The 19,946-nt window shown below is 38.6% G+C and overlaps 1 protein-coding gene and 1 pseudogene across 3 annotated transcripts; both read left to right on the top strand.

Annotated features, from left to right (window-relative positions):
• The first annotated feature begins 5,287 nt into the window (after positions 1-5,287).
• LOC149048508 (uncharacterized) lies at positions 5,288-19,451 on the top strand. Of its 3 annotated transcripts, none has more exons than XM_089198780.1 (7): positions 5,288-5,360; positions 11,558-11,612; positions 13,514-13,827; positions 14,343-14,485; positions 14,852-15,008; positions 15,895-16,049; positions 19,058-19,451. In XM_089198780.1, exons 2-7 carry the CDS (start codon positions 11,595-11,597, stop codon positions 19,372-19,374), a joined length of 1,104 nt encoding a protein of 367 aa, XP_089054906.1. In that variant the 5' UTR covers positions 5,288-5,360; positions 11,558-11,594; the 3' UTR covers positions 19,375-19,451. The 3 variants fall into 3 exon arrangements, with proteins under 3 accessions (XP_089054906.1, XP_089054908.1, XP_089054907.1); XM_089198782.1 differs by lacking the exon at positions 5,288-5,360 and adding an exon at positions 6,923-7,050; XM_089198781.1 differs by lacking the exon at positions 5,288-5,360 and adding an exon at positions 10,392-10,539.
• Positions 17,507-18,221, top strand: LOC149048509 (uncharacterized; annotated as a pseudogene).
• Positions 19,452-19,946: the final 495 nt, after the last annotated feature.

Raw genomic sequence — 19,946 nt, 5'->3', positions numbered from 1 at the left:
ATCACAAATTATACGAGATGAGCATGCGATAACTTTTTAATAATATTCATATAACAATTCGACTCTGTTTTCCTCTTAGTTGTGATTATTTCAGCTTTTTCCTCAACAATTTGCACTGATTTCTTCGAGTTTTTAAACTCTCTGTTATAAACAATTGAGTTTTTGTATTTTTCCTTTGTTAGGAATTATTTCAAAGCAGTAATAACTACACGAAAGCTGCCACGCTCGTAATCCTTCCCATCTCTCTCACCAACCGTTGCGTGAAACTCCTCAAGTCATTTTTTTAGGGCTTTCGGCTAGTACTTTTCAAATTTTCGTTACCACCGTATTTAAAAGATCAAGATATCCAGACCTTTAGCCGATTGTGTGTACTTTTTGTAATTGGAGGTTTCTCCCGACCTGTCCCCATGAATTTTGTTTTGTACTTTCGCGACTTTCATGTCAATCAATTTAATTCAACTTTCTGTGCTCGATTTGAACTTTCTGCGCTCAATTTCAACTTTCTGCACTGTTTGTATAGGTAATCACATGAGGCCAAGTACTATTAAGGATTAATTGCACGAGAGTTTTCAAAATTTTCCAAAATTTAAAAAACTCAAGTGCAATTAATCCTTAATAGTACGAGGTCTCATGGGATTACTTGTTTATCAATAAAGGGCAAAATTTATACGAAGGAAAATCACGCGCGCAGTCTATTTTTATCTGGGAAGCAACGGATTAGCAATGCAACGGATTAGCCAATCATTAACAGGTAATCATGCCCTCTCTTGATTACTAAAAATGCCCTCGATTAAGAAAAAATGCCCTCTCTCTCAACCAATCAGCGCTCAGTAATTTTGCCCTTTATTGATAAGAGGTTAAATGACGTGTTCTCAGCCAATGAAAATGCCGTCACATGATTTCTGCATGCACATTATCAGACTTGCATCGGTCCTTCACGCCAGCTGTGCATATTCCACAAGGGAATAATTTCAACACTTGGTATGCGTCGACCAAGATTGCATTTAGGTGGGCTGAGAATATTCCTCTCACCTACATCGCAATATATGTAAAATAATTTGGGAACCTCTACAGTATTTATTCCTTCCCCCTCTCCCGCTACTATAACGATAACAAAATTTAAATATATATATATATATATAATTCCGTTTTACCCGGATGAGAACCATAGACTAGCCTGTACTTGAAATTCTCACTCATAACAACAAACGTTTTATACTCAGCATGACAAGAATCCCCTTCAAGGTTTTTTAAGTCCACACGCAGCGTGCTGTTCTTATCTGAGGTTGGGCGGTGAATCATGTCCATTCCCAGCCAAAATTCACCAGTCAGGTTACCAAAGCCATGTTTGGAGTCGGTCCAGTTGCGTTAGTAATCAACCGAGTCGTCCGGTCTCTTCTGGAACATTGTCTATCCTCGACCAGCTATTGTTTGGTCACAGAATACATCAAAGGCAGGCAAATTGCTATTTGATTTGATGGACATGTTGGAGTTATGATCATAGGTGGTCGCTTAATGGAGATGTTGGGCCTTAAAATATCCTTATTTTTGGACTTTGTCAAAACAAGGAGACATCTTCTTTTCTTTAGGTAAAGGTAATCAAATGAATGAGACAGACAAGTTCAAACAGTTCAATGTTCTTGAGGTCTGATAGATATATAACACAACATAGTGGACTGAATTTGTAGGTGGCTTTTCCGTTTGACACAGCAGCAAGGCAAAGTTCGCTTATTAATTGTACAAAAAATGCTGGAAATGGGGACGTATATCTCCCAGGAAATAAAATATTTTGACCTATTATTTACACACATTAGTCAACTCATAATACTTAGCATTTGGGCCAAGTTTGGTTAGGATGGCACTGTGCTATAGTTATGTTGTAAGCATGACAGTTGAGAAATCCACTGGTGTTATTTTCATCTCGGTTCTCTTTGATGAGTATTGATGTCCTTTCCAGTCTCATACAGTTCACTCCATCAGCACTGGAGGAGAGCTTGCCACGATGATACAAACCATTCAGTAGTAGTAATACTAGTTGTACCACCATGCTCCTTTGAAAGCCATGTCTCAGTTATGTTCGTCGTTATAATCATTATCTTGACCTCTTGTGGTGAATGGCATTTCCTGATCAAATAAGCCGTGATATAAATATTTTCGCTCGACTTGACCAATTAAAAATTTCTCTGACTTAAGAATACGCCGTTAAATGAGCAAACTTGAAATCTTGTATTTTAAGATCAAAAGAAGCGATGGCTATATAATTTTTGTTAAACGACTCTAACTGTGGAATAAAATTACCAAAAAAATGCTGCTTATTCATATGTTTGCAGAGATACAACTGCACGTATCAGACTTGGATTGAGCGGGAAGCGGGAGCAGAAATAAAAACCAGTACCCGGCAAAATGTTTTTGACTATCCAACAGCAAGTTTTCAGAATATCTTTGGAGGAAAATATCTCCAACTCTGCTCGAGCAACTATGTGCGGAAATGTTTAGATGCAGTAGGCCTGTTTGTGGCATATATTGTTTTAATCATCCATGAGCTGAAACGAAAAACAAAAGGACCTTTAGGAAAACTGAAAAAATCGATAGCTGGCAGAGGCCATTACGCCATAACGGCCTGGGACATCAAGTCACCACAACAATGGCCGTGCACTTGGACTAAACCAATGTGCACTCGACTTCTATTTGATAAATATGAAGAACTTATATTGAGAATTATCAGAATTTCTTTCTTTTTTTAAAAAAAAAAAAAGAAAAGAAAATCGTGCATATCTCTGAGTTTTTAAAAATTGGACCGTGACGCCATGTTTCATGACGTCATGGTATGGACAAAACTGGACTATGGTAAGAATTCTGACAGTTTTATAGTTTAATCATAGGACCTGTGACGGTTGACATTCGCTAAGTTTATATCAAAATTAAGTTTTGTACTTCAGATCTATTTAGTCTTTTGCAAATGAAGTGGAGCGTAAGTCTAATGCCTCTAACAATCATTGATAGTAGCTTCAAACGAAACCCACGTTTCCGATATTATCGGTGTGCACAACATTGAGGTTACTGTACAAAATAATGAGGTGCCAGGAATGACTGGGATCATTTGCGGTCTTGGGATCATATGCGACCCCGGGATCATTTGTGGTCTCAGGATCACTTTACGGTCTCGGGATCCGATTGATGGATTGATGCGGTTGTAGACCATTAGAGGTCAACTTTTCGACAATTTTCTTTCCCCATTCTCAAGTTGACTAATTAACGAGGATCGCATTAATAACACCAAACATGTTATATGCAGAGTATCGAGTATTCCCTGTACAGTCTTCCAAGTCCACGCACAGTATGCTGCTGTAATCATCTGCGGTCAACGATGAATCTTTTCAATTCCGGGCCAAAACTCACTATTCACTGAGGGCCCAGTCGTTCAAAATCGGGTAACGTTATGCGATGAATAAATCGATATTCCGCGAAGAAGAAATAACGAAACGTACTGCGCTGTCCACCGGATAGAGATTACATCAACCATTATCCACCTTTTGAACGACCAGTGCCACACGGAGTGGGGGAAGCCTTGTGAGAGTTAAGAGCCATACCCAAGAACACAACATATTGTTAAAGCCTAATTGAATTTACGCAATATCAGTTAAAATTGGTTAGACCACGTAGCTGACGACTTTTGGTCGCCCAATGAAAATAAAGACTGTCAAGGTGATTGCTCAAAAGTTATTCAACATTTTTTTAAAACTCTCCTTAAATGTTCCCTACCAATGTCTATTTCGAAAAATACAATTTAAAAGACAGGTCACCGTACTCGTTTAAGAGATTTAATTAGCCAAACTTACCCCACTCATGCCTGTTCTGGAACTAATCACGCGCATCATTTTACCGGTTCACGGTACATTTAAGGTAGCTGGAAGCAGGGGTGTTTAAAGAAACATTTAAAAAAAATTTGACAGGTAAAGGGTCTCGAGCGTATGGAACAATTTGGTATATAATTTGTGAAAAATCACGCAATTTTATGCGACATCGACTCTACACGTTCCATGAGTCGTGGCTTTGAAGTTCATAATTTGCATCATCGGGTAACGGAGTTTGTGGAAACTTTTTTCCCTTCGCTGAATTTGTTTCTAATTCGTCCAGTTTGAAGGGGAAAGTTTGTTCGCTAAAATTATACAATAAAAAATGCAGGTCACTGTGCTCGTTCACGAGCCAGAGACCATCGTACCTCTTTGCCTGGCCATTAATTGAAAGACAATACCGTGTTCTCGAAATGCGCACGGTTATTCGCCTGAGTTTTATGCGCAGTACAGGATGAGTAGTGCAAAACTGAGGAATCACCTTAAGCTGCGAATTGGAGCAGAGGGACTTTGAATTGTTTATGTAATTATTTTCCTTCCCGGTCCTATTGTGGCTCAGCTGCTCCGTTTTTAAAAACCGCTAGCAACGCAGGCTCACATCAAGTGTTTTTCGGTGCAAGTCTTATGACATATTTCTATCAAACCTAAAGAGAAATCCTAGGTCAATGAATAAATGCTCAAACGAAGTAAGAATAATGTTAGAATACGTTGTTTTTCGGTGCAAGTCTAATTACTTACTTCTATCAAATCTAAAAAGAAATCCCAGGTTAATGAATAAATGCTCAAACGAAGTAAGAATAATCTTAGGATACTTTGGGTTTACTTGTAAATACAAGACAAACGCTTGCGGCTAAATGCGTGTTTGTACGTACTCGAACAGTCAAGTGACTCCACTGTATTTGATGGCGCACTCGCTAATTAGTAATATGTTAGGATGGTTTTAAGAAATGAGTTTTTTGAAAGGAAAACTCATTTCTTAAAACCATGCAAAAGGTGAAATTTTGCGAGACCTTTGTTTGTTATATAACATTTTTTACACGAACAATGACTCATCTATGATCGAGAATTGCAGTAGTTCCACTTAGCGACAACTTCGGTTAGTTCTGAGGTGAGAATTTACCACTCTCTAGCCAAGATACAAATGCAAAACCAATGAGTACCGTGGCCAAATATTTTTGCATACAAGTCGCTGGAGCAGTACCGATGCCAGAATTAATCTGCAAGCCGCACGTGAATACGTTGCACGCGTATACGCGTACGTTGCAGGTCTATTATTAAAACTGAGACATGACATAACATGCCATGGTGCTTAAGGCAAAAGTTTCCTAGGAGGCGAAATCTTAATATCTATAGTTACCCAGGGGCAATATGTAATTTTCAATGTTCTAATGGGTTACTTATAAAAGAATACGTGACACTACTTTATGCAAGGATACGACGTCTAAGTGTTGGATGAATCTCGAGAGGCATCGAGCCAGAGCGGGAACAGCTGCACGCCGAAACGTGGTAAGTGAATATTTGTATCATTTATGAATTAGATATTTCAGAGAGTTTTCGGGCCTTGGATGTCAAACCTCGATAACGTTATATATTTTGACGGTCGAACCAAACGGTGCATAGACTTGGATAGGAAAGGAGAACGACCTTCATATAGCAACCAAATCGATTACTGCACATGCCCGTTCTCCGTTCTCGGTCCTGATTTGCAAAGGGAAAGCATTTTTTTTTCTAACTCAGACAATTTTTAAGGGATGCCTTCAATCAGTCCTCATGTGTTTCACTCGTTGATTTACTCGCTCTTTGGGCTTATTCGTAAAGTATCAAGACAAACACTTTTAGAGAAATCTCCCCCTGTTAGTTTCGACACACTCTAGCAATTAATCAGCTCTAATCAAGCTTTCTATCTGCACCTTCAAATAAAAAACCAAACATGTATATCTTCGTCTTTGGTAATTATAACATTTGAAAGATGTAAGATTTTTCCAGTTTCCAACTTTGACGCAATTGTTATCGCTCGCCCAGTTGATGAGATCATGGGTATGGGATATGCGTTACAGTATATGAGTAATGTTGTGGACAATCTGGATAAGACGATTCTTAGAGGTTGTCGTTTGCAATAGGGATTCCTTGCTCAGCCACTTTCCTTCCTCTCTCAGTTCTTCACAGTATGCAGTACTGAAGCTAAAAATTATCCTGGTTTCCTTAATTGGGCGTATGATACAAATTAACTTATTGAGAGATTTAGAGATTGGAAAGACGTTGATATATTAGCTTCATCAAAACCCTTTACGTATATTCTGGAACCAGAGAAAACGCATTATGATGCTGGCTTCGATTTTTGTTATCTGTAAATATTCAAATCTGCAATAAAACTATGGGAACTATGTTTAGTGCTGAGAATTTATAACGGAACTGAATTTATATTTAAGAAGTTTATGGAAAGATCTTTACAATCTAATACGTCAGTGTCGACAATTTCTCAAATTTCTTTCGAGTCAAACTTCCTTCTTAGCAGTACGTACCCACTCATCAAAGTAAATTTTACGACATACGATTGTCATCGAGGCTCTTAACTATAAAAATGCCTTTTCAACAAAACTGGTTTGGATAAAAACCATCTGTTACGGAAGGTTGCAAAGACGAAATTCAGCCCAGTCTGCTGAGATGCCTTGAGAAATTAGATCTCCCGTGAGATCCCACACACAACCAAACAGGAACTTGTCTCGCAGAGCTCGCAGTTTATCACTGTTATCATTACTAGGTCGATATTAGATCGTATGTTGCTAGGATCAGCAGTGTCGTAAACCTCGCGTTCGTTTAAAGAGTGTTGAAGATGGTGAATTCTAAGCTTGGTGACGATGTGAACAAAGATATTTAATCGTGTTGTCACGAACGTGATAAATAGAAAAGTTTCTGATTCAGCTTCCTCATAGTGCTGGGGATATTTTCGTCGTTCAAGACGAAAAATATATTTTCTTCACACGATATTTGTTTTGGACTGATTGAAAAAAAATAAATGACCCCATAAGGGTCCCCACGCATTTCGCCCTAGAGCACATTTTGTGTCTGCAACACTGATAACATTTTTCCAATAGTCGTTTGATGAACGCCGTCGCATCTATATTTGTCATATTTGAGACTGCCAGTTTCACTAGCACTGTTTGGTATCAGTTGGAGCTGTAGACCTCTAACATTGGTAAGTTAATACTGAAAACATTTTGCAATAATGCAAGAAAGTCAGCCTTCTTCAGAGGTAGCCGCAAATCGTTTTGCCTTGATACGAACATCGGTAGAACTTATTTTAGAGATCGTGCGTTGCGGCGTTTCTTGGCTACTGTTCTGACAGTTTCTCTCATGAAGCTATCATCACCGAGTTTTTTGAAAAGCTCAGATCCCACCACTGTCACCATATGCGATACGAATTATAGCAAAAAAAGCATGTGAGTAAATGATATAAATCTTACGACCTTCATATAGTAACCAAATCGATTACTGCGCATGCCTGAGCCAACTTTCGCCGAGGCCTCGCCGAGGCCCATAACTGACACTAGTAACGCTGATGGGAACCCGTCTAAATGTAAATCTTTCGAATGAGTAGCTATTTTTTGTATTGTTTTGATATTGTATTGATCAAAAAACATCTGCACTTTTAAGAATTAGTAAGTTAGGAAAACCCGATAGCATTTGCTACATAGAGAGAAGACGTCCTTTCCGTTCCGTAATTTGTTCGCCTCATAAACTGAAAATTGATTTTGCAGCAGTGACTTTAGAAATACGAAAGATGACATAAGGTGGACCAAACATCTGTTTTCTTTCCCTAAAGAGAAATCCTCACTGCTTGAAATTTCAGATACCTTTTAAACATGAAAAACATTGGAATTTTTTTATTCTTCTTTTATTCGTGATCTCGTAAAGTTTTTATTGATTCATTTCATTCTATATTTCCTTCCTCTATTCCGGTCACTTTGACTCAATTTTATAACCTGGAAAGTTCAAATTAAGTGCCACGCAATTGAAAATTGATGGATCGTGGCTTTAGCTATTTCAGTTAACCCAAATTGATTGTTGAGAAATGCTGTGATGAAGCTGAAAACATACCGCGTAGGCATAAAAACGTTTTGCTAACAAATGGAACAGTTGCACTGTTTACGACTGTTGGCGTCTTGAAGAAACTCAACTGGAAAATCATTGATTTTTAAACTAACAACTGATACAATTAACCCCTGGCCTTTTTTTATCAAAAAAAGTAATACTCTATGGTTAAATTTACTGAATTTTGAGATTTCCTTCCTTCCTTTTGCCATAAATTGAAAGAAGGAACCAGATTGCATGGGAGTTTGAATAGCAATTTGGTCAACATATGTAGGCGTTTCAAAAGCCTGGAGCACTTCTCTGTTGCATTATGTTAATGGTTTTCAATTTAAAAACTGTTTCTTGCAAGTGTCATAAATACAAAAGCCTTGAGCTAAATTATCCCTTTCATTTGTGGCTATTTTGACAGTAAAGCGAAATTACTTACCACTCAATTTAACCTCAATTGTTATGAAATTGACAAGTGTCTTCAAACGATCAAAAAGAGATTGGAACAAAACGCGTAAAGGCGATCCCGCGGGATGCGTCGGCTTCTGAGCGTGGCATTGGAAGGAGTTTTGCATAAAATAAAATACTATGATCAGTCAGTTAAATCAGCCGAAGACATCACTGTAGAAAATTTAAGCGTTGAATAAAACGAGACTGTAAACGGTTGTGAATATATGAAAGTCATACATTTGAACTACGAATAAAGACGTGAATATGAAAGCGATCTTCGCAGTAACGAACACTTCTTGAGCAGTAGCGAAGAAAAGGCCTGAAAAAGATTCAGGCCTGTAGGGGATTTGAACCCATGACCTTTGCGATACGAACTTCTTGGGCAATAGTGAAAATGAATATCGTTACTGCGAAGATCGCCTTCATATTCACGTTTTTATCCGCAGTTCAAATGTATGACTTTCATATATTTACAGTCGTTTATTCACCACTTCAAGGGTTTATTTGGAACCAAAATAATGACCAGCTCCCAGTTGACTTGTTAGTTCAGTTGGCAGAGCGTTGCAGCGGTATCGCGGAGGTCATGGGTTCAAATCCCTATTAGTCCTGAATTCTTTTCAGGCCTTATTTTCACCACTGCTCAAGTATGTTCGACATTGCGAAGATCGCTTCATTTTCGAACCGAGACTGTGTTTATATTTGACTAGGAGTTAACTACAAGGTTAGTTAGCGAGGAGTGGCAGCTGAAAAATCTTGGGATTTTTCTGAAACAAACTAGATCTCGACCTACTGATCTCCTCGTGCTTCTCATTGCTTGTTTCATCCCTCCAAAGAGTCGCAGCTCGGTAAAAAGACAATTTCCATTTCCGTTGACAACGACTTTTCTCCTTTGAGAATGTATATTTTCAGCCGCCGTAATTTGTTTTTTAAAAAACCTTCACATGTACGAAAACAGGCTGTTCACACATAAATACAGCTAATAAAACTGTACTGAGTTATTTCCCAGCGAGGGGCCTCCGGAACCAGCGGAATATGTAGATATGTTTACTTTGATCTCTAGGTCTTAATTTTCTACACAAAACTCGACAAATTACTCGAAATAATTACATAACATTCCGCAACTGTAGAAACATCAACCACAAGTACGCAATACAACTAATGAAACGTACAAACAATCTCAGGTATTTTACGCGTAAACGCAATACACACAGGAAATTGTATGACAATAAGTTACGCGATGACAATGTATCACAGGTGTCGCCAATTCCAGCTTAAAGGTTTGCTGGGAGCCTTCGGATGAGGTGTTACTCGGACGTCGCCGAACCCAAACCCTTAGAGCTTTCAAATTATGGTTGAATTTTTCACGCTTGGGGTGGGTGAATGCTGATTGCTTCTGTAGATATTACGTACCCGTGTACGGTGAATGTCCCACAGTTAAGTTGGACGTCAAAGAAAATTAAAACATATTTCTCTTTATACCCGAAACGAACTTTTAAACAGTGTCAAGGTCTTTTAGTTTTTGTTGGAATTCGCAAGTGAATATATATATATATGTTATTTGCCGGCTGGGAGGTCCGTATGGTGAAAAACTGTGGTCTTGAAAATACTGCCCGAGGCCGTAGGCCGAGGGCAGCATTTTCAAGACCGAGGTCACAGTTTTTCACCATACGGACCGACCCTTAGCCGGTAAATAACATATTTATTGTTTTTAAACTTGACGAAATTCTTTCCGAAAGAACCCGAATGACTTATGGCCGTAAAATACGGCAAGATCTTCCATAAACTGAACAATTTTTGAGTGAGTAAATGGTAGTTAAAATAGAGGTGATGCAAATTTAAGAGAGATGCCTCAGCGAAACATTTTCATTTCCGTAACGATAAAGATGATTTAAAAGGCTTCCAAACAACCTTTGAAACATTATTTTTACAAGTATCTGTCAGAATCTGACACCTGTCAATTAGAGAGCGCGCAAGAAAAAAAAATCGTGGGAACATTTGAAAACCAACAGAACTAGTTTGGCAAGGACTGTCACGACAATGTTTTCTTAAAAATCAGTTAATGATCTAACGGAAAGTATTATTTACTCTCATCGACCATTCATTCATGTACGAAGATTTACCTCTGTTCATTAAGTAAACGGCGAGGAAATTAATTGTGAGTAAATTCAATCTTTTTATTTTGAAGTTGTGAGAGTTTGCTCGTTCGTTTGCTGTAATGGCGTGTTTAACTCTGATCTTTCCTTCACAAAAACTGAATTCGAACGGCACACTCCAACGAGACACAAGGGAATTTAATGCGGCCTTTTCTCAATTCCTTCAATTTCTGTTGTGCAATTTAAGGTACAAATGTCCAAATTGAACGGAATTGGAAAGACTCACCAGGAGCGTATATTTGTTGTAGAACTTAAATTAAGACTTCGCTCGCTTTTTTTTTTACTATGAACAAATTGCTCGAGAAAATTCAGATATTAAATGAATGAAAGTTCCATCGTTCAGTTTAACTGTAACCAAATACCTCACGTTTCAAATTTCTAGGTACTTTTTGTGAACGATTAAAATTAATTGCAGACGGTTTTTAGGCCGCTTGTCAACCAACGTATGACACTATTGTTTACACAAATTCATTCTGAAACCAATATTTTTCTGTCAACCAAAGCGATCTGATAGAGAGAAAAGGGAGGATTCATAAGTTATTTATCGGCTTGAGGTAGTGACCGAAGTGTTTTCTTAAAAATACTGCCCAGCCGGAAAACGAGGTATATTTATGAAAAATGACAACGAAAGTTGGGATGTACTCGGCGACTCACGAAAGCGTTACCGTGGCCCGTGGGCAGAGACAGGAAAATACTGACCGGGTAAAGAACCAATCAGATTGCAAGATTCGTTACCGTGCCCTCTAAAAAAACAATAAATATATATATGTATAAATATATATATATGTATATGTATATGTATAACATATTTCCCCTTTAACGTTATCTCTATATACCCGAAAACGAAATTTCGCTTTGTTTTACTAACTGAACACCTGGATCGACCGCGCATCTCAGGCACTGGGTCGGGAAAGGTTGTTACGTCAAAAAGGGCATTCTTGGGAACCATGCTACAAGGGTGCAAACTTGGGCTATTTACGTGATGTAATTAATTTACTCAGATATTTTGTACTTTGGCAGACGGTACGTCCACACATCACTCTAATCGAAGCAAAGGATGAAGAAAACAGTGAAGGTAAACGCTTTATTGTAAACCTGTTGTGAAGTAGAGACGACATTTTACCATTGAAGACTTACGGTTTTAATAACCCGATTCCTAATTGATATACAAGCGCCAGAGTGATATGATAAAAATGACTCAACAAGCTGTACAAACGAATACAAACAGAAGACATACAAGAAAATCATGCAGATTCTAAGTTCGCGGCATGTCACTGAGACAGTTCTTTGCACGAAGTATTTTAATCGCACGGGGTATGGTAATTGCGGTACACAACAATACCCAGCATAAGAGTCAGTGAAGAACGTCTTTTTTTTGTTCATTTTGCTTTTGTGAAGCCAAGGTTAACAAGGATTGGTTTGCAGGACATCTTGTTCGCGACATCAAAGCAAGGCTCACAACTATGTGACAAGCAACTTAATACCACATCACAGCAAACGGTGCATTTGATTTGTTGAAATACTATACCACACAACTTTAAGAACATGTTAAGAACGTTTTCAGTCTCAAATCGCGAAAAACCAAGGAACATTTATCCTCAGCCCCAAAATTAGACGTTATTATATAAAAAAATAGAGTGTTTCACTAACTGCTATCAACTATCATGCAATTTGAACATGTTCAAATTCGAGATGATAGTTGATGATAATTTTTGCCATTTGAACGAACGAATAATAGTGCATGATTCCGACGTTTTGAGCGTAAGCAAGTCGTCACAGCCTTCCTAATGGCTAAAATCTTAGTGGTTTACATTTCATCATTTCTCGTTTTTTCTCGGCAGAAGAAATTCGGCAACCATTACCATTACCATCGTCACCTTTTTTCGACTAAATGTATTCTACAACACACCATTTCCTTTCTATAAAAAAATTTTTCCCCCGTCGCCTCCCGTTGCCTTTCCGACTGTACAGGCATAACTGGCGGAAAATGGGAGTAAGATTGGGCCATCATAGCTCATCATATCACTTAAGCAAGCACGTAGACCTATCTTTTTCATTGCAATTTTCGAAACAAACATTGGTGGGAAACATTTGAGGAAAGTTAAAAGAACTATTCAATACCTTTGTTATCTGAGGAATCACATTAGGCGAGGCTTGCTGTTAAAAAATCTCTTATTGTTTCAGATTTTACATGTTTTGGGTTCACCCTCGGATGAATTCAGCTTCAAGTTAAACACTGTTGACATTTCGGCTTTACAACATCATTGTTTTCCACAACTACAACTGATATGTTTCTATATGATGTATTAAAGTTGTTACCCCGCTGACCGCTCGTATTTCTATCTTTTCTTCCTCCTCCGCTCGTCGCCCGTGATGTAGTAACTCCCCAAATTAGACGTCCGTTAGTGTGTGTCACTAACTACTAACCACTATCACGTGGACATGTTCAAATTCGAGATGATAGTGGATAATAATTTTTGCGATAATGGTGCATGATTCCGACGTTTTGAGGGTAAGCACGTCGTCACAGCCCTCCTAATAGCTAAAATCTTGGTAGATTACTTTTCATCATTTTCCGTTTTTTCTCAGCAGAAGAAACTCGCAATCACTACCATACCACTACCATTACCACTACCATCGTCACCTTTTTTCGCCTAAATGCATTCTACAAAATATGATTTCCTTTCTATCTAAAATTACTTTCCCGCCACCTTCCGTTACCTTTCTTTAACTTGGTCGGCCGCATACAGCTAACCGAGATCCGACTGTACAGGCATAACTTGCGGGAAATTAGGGTAAGATTGGGCCATTATATCTCTTAAGCAAGCACGATGACCTATCTTTTTCATTGTAGTTTTCAAAAAAAACCTTGGTGGAGCACATTTGAGGAAAGTTCAAAAAAATATTCAATGTCTTTGTCATCTAAGCAATAACATTAAGCGAGGCTCGCTGTAAAAAAATCTCTTATTGTCTCAGATTTTACATGTTTTGGGTTCACCCTCGGATGAATTCAGCTTCAAGTTAAACATGCTGTATGGGGGTTCGTTTCACGAGGAAATGCAGTCTCCAAAATATGATTATCATTTTGTTTACGCCCTCGTGCGACCAGCTGGTTCCTGGTCATTTGCGGAAAGACTTTCTGATATCGTGGATTTGACCAAATTGGAGGAAAGAGGAAACAGTCTCAAGAAGGTGGACATCACTGCCGCCTTGCAGCACATTAAACATGTGATACAACCAGATATGGCTCTACTCCATCTTGTTTGTTTAAAAGGAATGACAACTTACAGGTCAGATCTCTTACTGAGGGGTTTGTTAGTTTCAATTTGATGTAGTTTGTCTCGTCTGGTTTTAATGACTAACTCCGTGACTTTTGCGTCATTTTGCGAGTTCTTATAAATTGTTTATTCTCATGTTTTGCACGGAACAAGTTAGTTTACGCGAATTGAGTCGTTTGTTTCGCTACTAAACGTTAAATCCTTGACGTCTGTTGATGATCTTACGCACTGTTCTACGCCCCTGTCATAGGGCACACTTCGATTATTTTGATATTGCAAAAGGATCAGTAGCAAAAGGATCTCTTTCAAAATGGCGCACATGATTTTCATTCATTGTGTGGATACAAATTAGCCTTCATGGCCTTCCATTTGAAAGAAAACTTCATTACTTTTAGAAATATTGTAGAGAACAGAAAGGTAACCTTACATGAATCAAATAGAATAGTAACTGAAGTAGTTTCCTCCATACAATACAGAGATCTCTAATCTTTAATACTGACAGAGGCTTTTCGTTTTCTTATCCACAGGGCGCTCTTTGATGCATTGGATATTCCACTAGTGGGTGGATCAGTGGAATCGCGATATCTTTCCATGGACAAACTCATTACACACGGTGTTTTGGTCTCTTACGGCGATGTTTCATGCGCTGATGGATTTATTTACCACCAAGGCAGAAGCGACACTCTTCCCTTGAACTCCTTCCCAAGCTTCTGTGCTCTGCTATTTCCTACGAATGAAAAATAAACCATTTGGCTAGCGAAAAAATATACACAATACTGAGTAGCTTAAGGTGTTGGAAAACGGACTTATAGAAAAGAGATCAGTTTCAAATTGGACCCGACTCATACCTTACCAAGTCTTCCCTCTCTTGATAGCACCACTGTGAATTAAAAAAGTAATTGTGTCAATTTGCATCAATTTTACACCGCTTTACTATGAGACACGAAGCTTTGTTGACGCTAGCAACTCACCACCAACAAATAAAAAATGATTGGTAATTTAAATCGGATTGACTTTGAGAATTTTTTTGCCACAGGTGATCCTCTAGAGTCTGAACAAGTTAGGTATCCATGTGTTGTCAAAGCAAGTCAAGGAGAAGACACCAAAGCAGTGCGATTAGTGAAAGACTCCAAATTTCTCAACGCAGCCATTAAGCATGCGTTATCGTATTCAGACCATGTGATCATTGAAAGGTAGTATTGTCGTTGAGTAAGTGTTGTAGTCGAGGAAGCGTGTAGGAGTGAACATGGTTTGGCTGTTTTGACCGTGATGATATTGATATGCCGATAGGCCAAGTTGTTGTCAAGCTTATATATGAAGGAAACTGTAAGTCGGATCCAAAATCGGACGAATCTGATTTGTCGATGAAAGCATTTGTTTAAATACATGGAAGCATTCAAAATACTTGTGTAAATTTGACTGTAAGTGACTCAAAATACGAGGAAACCTGTTTATTCACAGACGTTTTTCTTGAAAAAAGTTTGTGCATCTCCTGAAAGAGCCTTAAAGCTTAAGTTTGTTAGCTCTTAGGTCAGATGGTTCTCAATGAGGTTTGAGACATGCATGAATTAAAAGAAAGCAATTTTAATTGCTTGTCGAAAGTAATCCGAGTTGACATTAGTTTTTTCCTTCAGTATGCTTTGTAATTGGTAAACATAATCGTACCACCTTCTCGACCAATCAAATGGTAAAGCGAAAACCAATCCCGACTTGGTCGTTCGCGTTTTCCTGTGAAATTGGCTTGAATTGTTAAAAAGAAACAACGGGTCACTCTGAAGTACGAAGTAAGTTTTGGCGGGACACTAAACAAGTGGCTGCAAATCTTACTAGTGTACCAAGCAGGCTTTAGACTTTGAACAAGCTATTTTCGGAATGCAGACTTGTGGGGCTTTCCTATAACATAGTAGATTACTCTGTCATAATAATTCGACCCCTCCTTTGTATTCATTGGAGTGGGGCCACACGCCTTGCGTAGAGACTATGTGTAATTTTGCAGCCTTATGACGTTTTACAGTTAAAAAAATTAATCCTATTCAATGATTTTCTATTTCGTTTCCTCCTTAATTTTTTTTTCGGCAGTTACATAGAGGGACGGGAAATTCGCTGCGCTGTTGTTGAATCAGCAGCAAATGGAGAATTAAAAGCTTTGTCGTGCATCGAGTATAAAGTACGAGAAAATGACATTCGAAGAACTGAAGACAAACTCAGCTGCAATGAAAAAGGATTACCTGTTGGTAAGTACTGGAGATATACGTCTTTAATTCCACCAACAACACCGGTAATTAACATATGTGCTACGAAGCCACATTTTCAGGGCGTCGTCAGGCTACTTGGGTTCCCTACCCATAAATTTTTTGAATCCCAAATAGCGGAGGTCTTGTATGCGTCACGTGATCCCACAGCAACCGTACGTATGCCGCCATTTTGCATACCAGGTAAAACAACATGGCGGTCGTCGAAGGCGATTGTGTGCAATTTTTGCGAGGTTATTACGATTCCCTTAGTGCTGAGAATAAATAAATGAAAAAAAAAGAAAAAAAAAACGGCGAGAGGCTTAAATGTTTTGCAGGAGTAGATCCCTGCTCTACAAGTTATGGCAAGCCAGTCGAGAATTATTTCTTCGAGTCGAATTCTGACAACTAGTTGAGAATTTTTCTGAGTCGAAAATCTTTTCATCAAGTCGAGAATACCCGAGTTGCCGCCAAAACGATCAAACGATAGGGCAGTTTGTAGATCTGTTGGTTACGTAGCCTTTTTATACATCGTTGTCGTTCTTCAAGTTGCTGACGGTAATGTGGAGGACTTGGAGAGGTTTCTGTTGTCTATACAGGATTGCATTTCCCATATATAACGATGCACAGCTCCAGGAAACGAGAGAAAAATGGAATGTAAACACGATCGCTTGGAAGGCTTTGTTGAAATAATCGCAGCGTTTTCTTTAGTTCTCGCCAATTTCCAAGGCTTTTTAGAGATAAAAGTGCTGGTTGACGACCTTCCACACTTCTTGCGGGAGTTACTAAACCACATCAGGCATAAAAATACTGCTTCTTTTCAAGTCAGTGCTGAGTTTCGTAGTGTACCTTACCGCGAAAGAAGTTCACTAGGAAGACCAAAATACAACATTACAGCAGAACGAATTGATGTACTTCGAAGCACTGGTATGCAGTAGGCAGTTATTGTAAAGTGTTCAGGTGTTAGTGCCAGGAATCTGTTCAGAAGAACAACAGAATTTGGTATTCTTGATTACAGCGAGGTTAATGAAGAGGAACTTGATTGGAATGTAAAAGATATCTTACGAATAACGCCTTCCTCTGGTAAAACGTATGTACGAGAAGCTTTAAGACTACGTGGCATTTATGTTCAGAGGTGAAAAATCCGGGAAGCATTACAAAGAATTGATCCTGTAAACCACGCCATAATGCACAGATGTGCAATTCAATGACGTCTGCATAATGTTAAAAAACCAAACCATTAATGGCTCATTGACTCAAATCCCAAGTTAATCCACTGGAGGTTTGTTTTGCACGGTTGTATTAAGGGGTATAGTAGAGCAATAGTTTACATAAAGTGTTTCACCAACAACCTAGCAGGTACAGTATTGCAATACTTTATGGATGGAATACAAGAATTTGGAATTCCATCACGAGTTAGAAGAGATAGGGGCGTTGGAAACGTGAATGTTACTCGATTCATGATTAATCAGAAGGGGCTAAATAGAGAAAGCTCAATAGCTGGATGAGGCATGCACAATCAAAGGATAGAGAGGCTTTGAACAGAGGTTAACAGGGTTGTTTCCTCACTTTACGTTGATCTATTCATTTTTATGGAAATTACTGGCATTCTTGGCGCACATGATGATTGTGATTTGTTTGTCTTTTACTATCTTAACGTTCGGGCCATTCAGGCATCTTTGGATGAGTTTATTTCCCACTGGAATCACCATGGTCTACGTACTATGGCAAGCACGTCCCCCCTGGCACTCTGGTACTCTGAGTTTGTTCCCTCTGGGGTGCATGACATTGATATAGGTAATATTTCCCTGTATGGTGTTGATCCTGATGGACCTGTGGCCAGTACCGAGAGAGATAACACGGTTTCTGTGCCTGAAAGCATCATTCAACTGACTGATAATCAAACAGATGACATAAAATGCCTAGTGTCTGATCCACTGGCAGACGATGGCAATCATAGAATTGGACATTACCTTGCCATTGCTAATTATTTAATTAACAGTAGCGTCAGCAACTTGAAAAACGACAGCAACAGATCTGCAAACCGCCATATTGTTTGATCATTTTGGCGGCAAATGACGGCATGACATGTTGGGTATTCTCGATTCGATAAGAAAAAATTTCGATTCGACAAAAAAATCTAGACTCCAGAAAAAATTCCTCGACTGATTGTCAGAATTCAGGACATGAAGAAATTATTCTCGACTCGGCAAAAATATTCTCGACTCGCAGTAAAAATTCTCGTCTGGATGACAAAATTCTCGAATTCATGAAAAAATTCTCGGCTCAGAAAAAAAGATTCTCGACGCGAAAAAAAAAAAAAATCTCGACTCGATGAAAAAATTCTCTATCTCTTTTGTCTATTATAGCTTTCCATAAGAAGTATCTTTGTGTGAAAAGCGACCCCAAATTATAGATGCCTCCGAAGATGATGGCTCAGTGCAAAAAAATTTAATCTAAGAAACTCAGCATAGTCTAGATTCGCCAGCTTCAATCTAAGGCATATTACTTTTTTAACAGATAAGCTCAGATAAGTTAACATTCATGTTTTTCCTTTCCCCTTTTCCTTAATTCCTACGTTCTGACTTTCCGTTTGTTGGAAAAGTTCTCGCACAACTTTTCGTTTCTTTTTTTGCCTTTCGTCTGCTTGCTTTTTTTGTTCAAGTGAGGACTGTGAACTTGGCTTTAGGACAGAACTCGAGTGAATATTTATCTCTCTTTTAGATTAAGCAATTTGTTCGGTAGTCAGAAGACTTGACCCGTGGCTATGCCCCACGTTAGCGCGTCTTAAATTGCGAATTTTTTATTTTAAATAACATATGAAGTGATTCCTCTGAGACTTCTCGATTACTATTGTCTCACGTTTAAATTACTGCCTATAACAAGAAACTCATCCAGTAGTCATCAAGTATCTTCGATTCGTTAACACTCATGATACTTTTTCAGGGGGAAAAGTTTTCAACCAGACTGTATTAACAATTTGCTTGATTCTATGTTTGTTTTCATTCTAGGCAAATCTCCTGAAAATAAACCATGGTTCCTTGATCCCAGAAAAGAGGAGAAGCTGATTCATCGTATTCAACAACAAAGTTGCCGAGCTTTTCGAGAGTTAGGTTTACAGGATTTTGGTTTATTCGACTTCCGAGTCGACATTGAAGGAAATCCATTCCTCCTAGAATGCAATTTATTCTGTTCCTTTAGTCCACAGAGCGTTGTAAATACAGTCGCCAAGGATTCAGGTTTTACAGATGAAAGTTTGTTTGACATGATGGTGGAGAATACTTTGCTGCGCAAGCGTAAACAAGAGAATAACAATGTTAATCTGTGATAAAGTCAACGAAATGACGACACTAACAAAATGAAAGGAAGCGTTTTGATGCAAAATAAATCACTCAGTTTTCTCTTTAGAATTGTCTTTACGGTTTTCAAGAAAGGTAATTTATCTTACAAGGATTCGTCGTTTTCGACACTGTAAGCTTACTTAGAGGGTCTCCAACAGGGTTCTTCAATCCCGCGATCCCGACTAAAATTTTCTTTCAATCCCGCAATCCCGACGGTTTATACCGGCTAATCCCGATTCCGATCATGAAATGCTGTCTTAGTCCATTCAACGTAAGAGGGCCTATTCGGTAGGCGATTATTTTCTCGTTGATCCGTTGGAGTCTACGGTCACCGTAAGGCGTAAGTTTGTCTATTTTCACCAAAATGACGATATCGTTCATTTTAGAAGTTTTAAAAGTTTTACACGATTATCGTACGTTAGTAAAGTTAACGACTTCCTTCCGTTTAACTTCGATCTCGGAGAAAAGTATTCGTAAAGACAGGTCAGTATCAAAGTGAAGCGAATACTTCTTTCGAAGCGGAAACCTCCTCTAAGGTAAAAATCAGCCTCTCTTTCCA

The sequence above is a fragment of the Pocillopora damicornis genome, chromosome 3, assembly GCF_964200805.1.
Source record: "Pocillopora damicornis chromosome 3, jaPocDami1.2, whole genome shotgun sequence".
Lineage (NCBI taxonomy): Eukaryota > Metazoa > Cnidaria > Anthozoa > Scleractinia > Pocilloporidae > Pocillopora > Pocillopora damicornis.
Note: the sequence above shows the minus strand (reverse complement) of the source record. Positions and strands in the feature narration are given on the sequence as shown.